Source organism: Poecilia latipinna, unplaced genomic scaffold, assembly GCF_001443285.1.
Source record: "Poecilia latipinna isolate Pla-1442-1.1 unplaced genomic scaffold, P_latipinna-1.0 Scaffold41, whole genome shotgun sequence".
Lineage (NCBI taxonomy): Eukaryota > Metazoa > Chordata > Actinopteri > Cyprinodontiformes > Poeciliidae > Poecilia > Poecilia latipinna.
Window position 1 is genome coordinate 428,674 of NW_015112657.1, and position 1,073 is coordinate 429,746.

At 37.2% G+C, this 1,073-nt stretch overlaps 1 protein-coding gene across 2 annotated transcripts in view; it reads left to right on the forward strand.

The window, feature by feature from the left end:
• The first annotated feature begins 489 nt into the window (after positions 1–489).
• Positions 490–1,073, forward strand: part of sp7 (Sp7 transcription factor) — a 7,241-nt gene continuing 6,657 nt past the window's right edge. The window contains exon 1 of one of the 2 annotated variants that reach the window (XM_015047616.1): positions 490–623. In XM_015047616.1, coding sequence (XP_014903102.1) covers positions 588–623 — 36 coding nt within the window. In that variant the 5' untranslated portion in view covers positions 490–587. The remainder of the gene's footprint in view (positions 624–1,073) is intronic. The other variant, XM_015047624.1, reaches the window with a different exon arrangement.

Consider the following 1,073-nt stretch of genomic DNA (forward strand, 5'->3'; position numbering starts at 1 on the left):
AGAGAGAGGTTTTGAACCAGAATAATAAAACCTCGGATATGGAAACCGCAGTCTTGCTCAACTTAATTTCCTTTATTTGTGTGGCGCAGTCGTTCCCGACTCACAGAAAACGCACACGTTTCACATTTATTTCTCTGTAAGTTGCGGGAAAAGTTTAAAACGCGCAGAGAAAATAATTTTTAGGAAGAATACGTTTTCTTCTTTGTTCAGACTCCAAAGGACTAATCTCAGTTGGGGAAACAATAAATGAAACCGAGAAATTGAATTAAAGTCCATATGGTGATTGATGAGTAACCCGTCAACTCACACAGAATAGGGAATTGAAAACTGATTTTCTCTTTTGGGGAGGTGGGATGTCCTCGTTTTTTAAGCCACCAATCTCCGTCCGTTTCCCTCCATCTTTTGGGGTTTTTTATTGCCTCTTAGCAAGTCTTCAAAGAGCCCAGAGCCTATAATTAGGGGGCGGGCCCAGAGCGCCTCAAAACGCTTCCCCGCATTGGAGCCCGACTCCATCCAAAGTGTCCCGGGACTCAGAGCTGCGCCTCTCCCTCTGCCCTCAGCTTCCTAAAGGATTTAGTTTCTCAGGGATGGCCGCATCTGTTCTGGAGGTAGGGAATGTAATTGTAAGTACATTTTCTTCTTTTTGTTGTTCTTTTTCTTCTTCTTGAAACAAACCAAACTTGATGATGAGAATATTGTTACGTCTTTATTCTGAGATTTTCTTGACGTCGCGTTATTAGGACACGCTGTGTTGCATGAAATGTACGTCCTGTTACATCAGGTATTACTGAAGAAAATCTAAAATATTTAAATCAATGCAACAGTTTCAATCGGGAAGAAAGTTTACAATTTACATTTGGGCTAAGCTTTATACGTCTGGGAATAATATTTTCTTCAGTATAGTCACTCCTACAGAAAATAGAGATTTAAACAATTTAAACAATTATTTAATTTAAACAAAGTTATTATTTCCCGTGGCTTAGACAACATCTACTTAAAAGGTTTAGAAAACCATCTATATATATATATATATATATATATATATATATATATATATATATATATATATATAT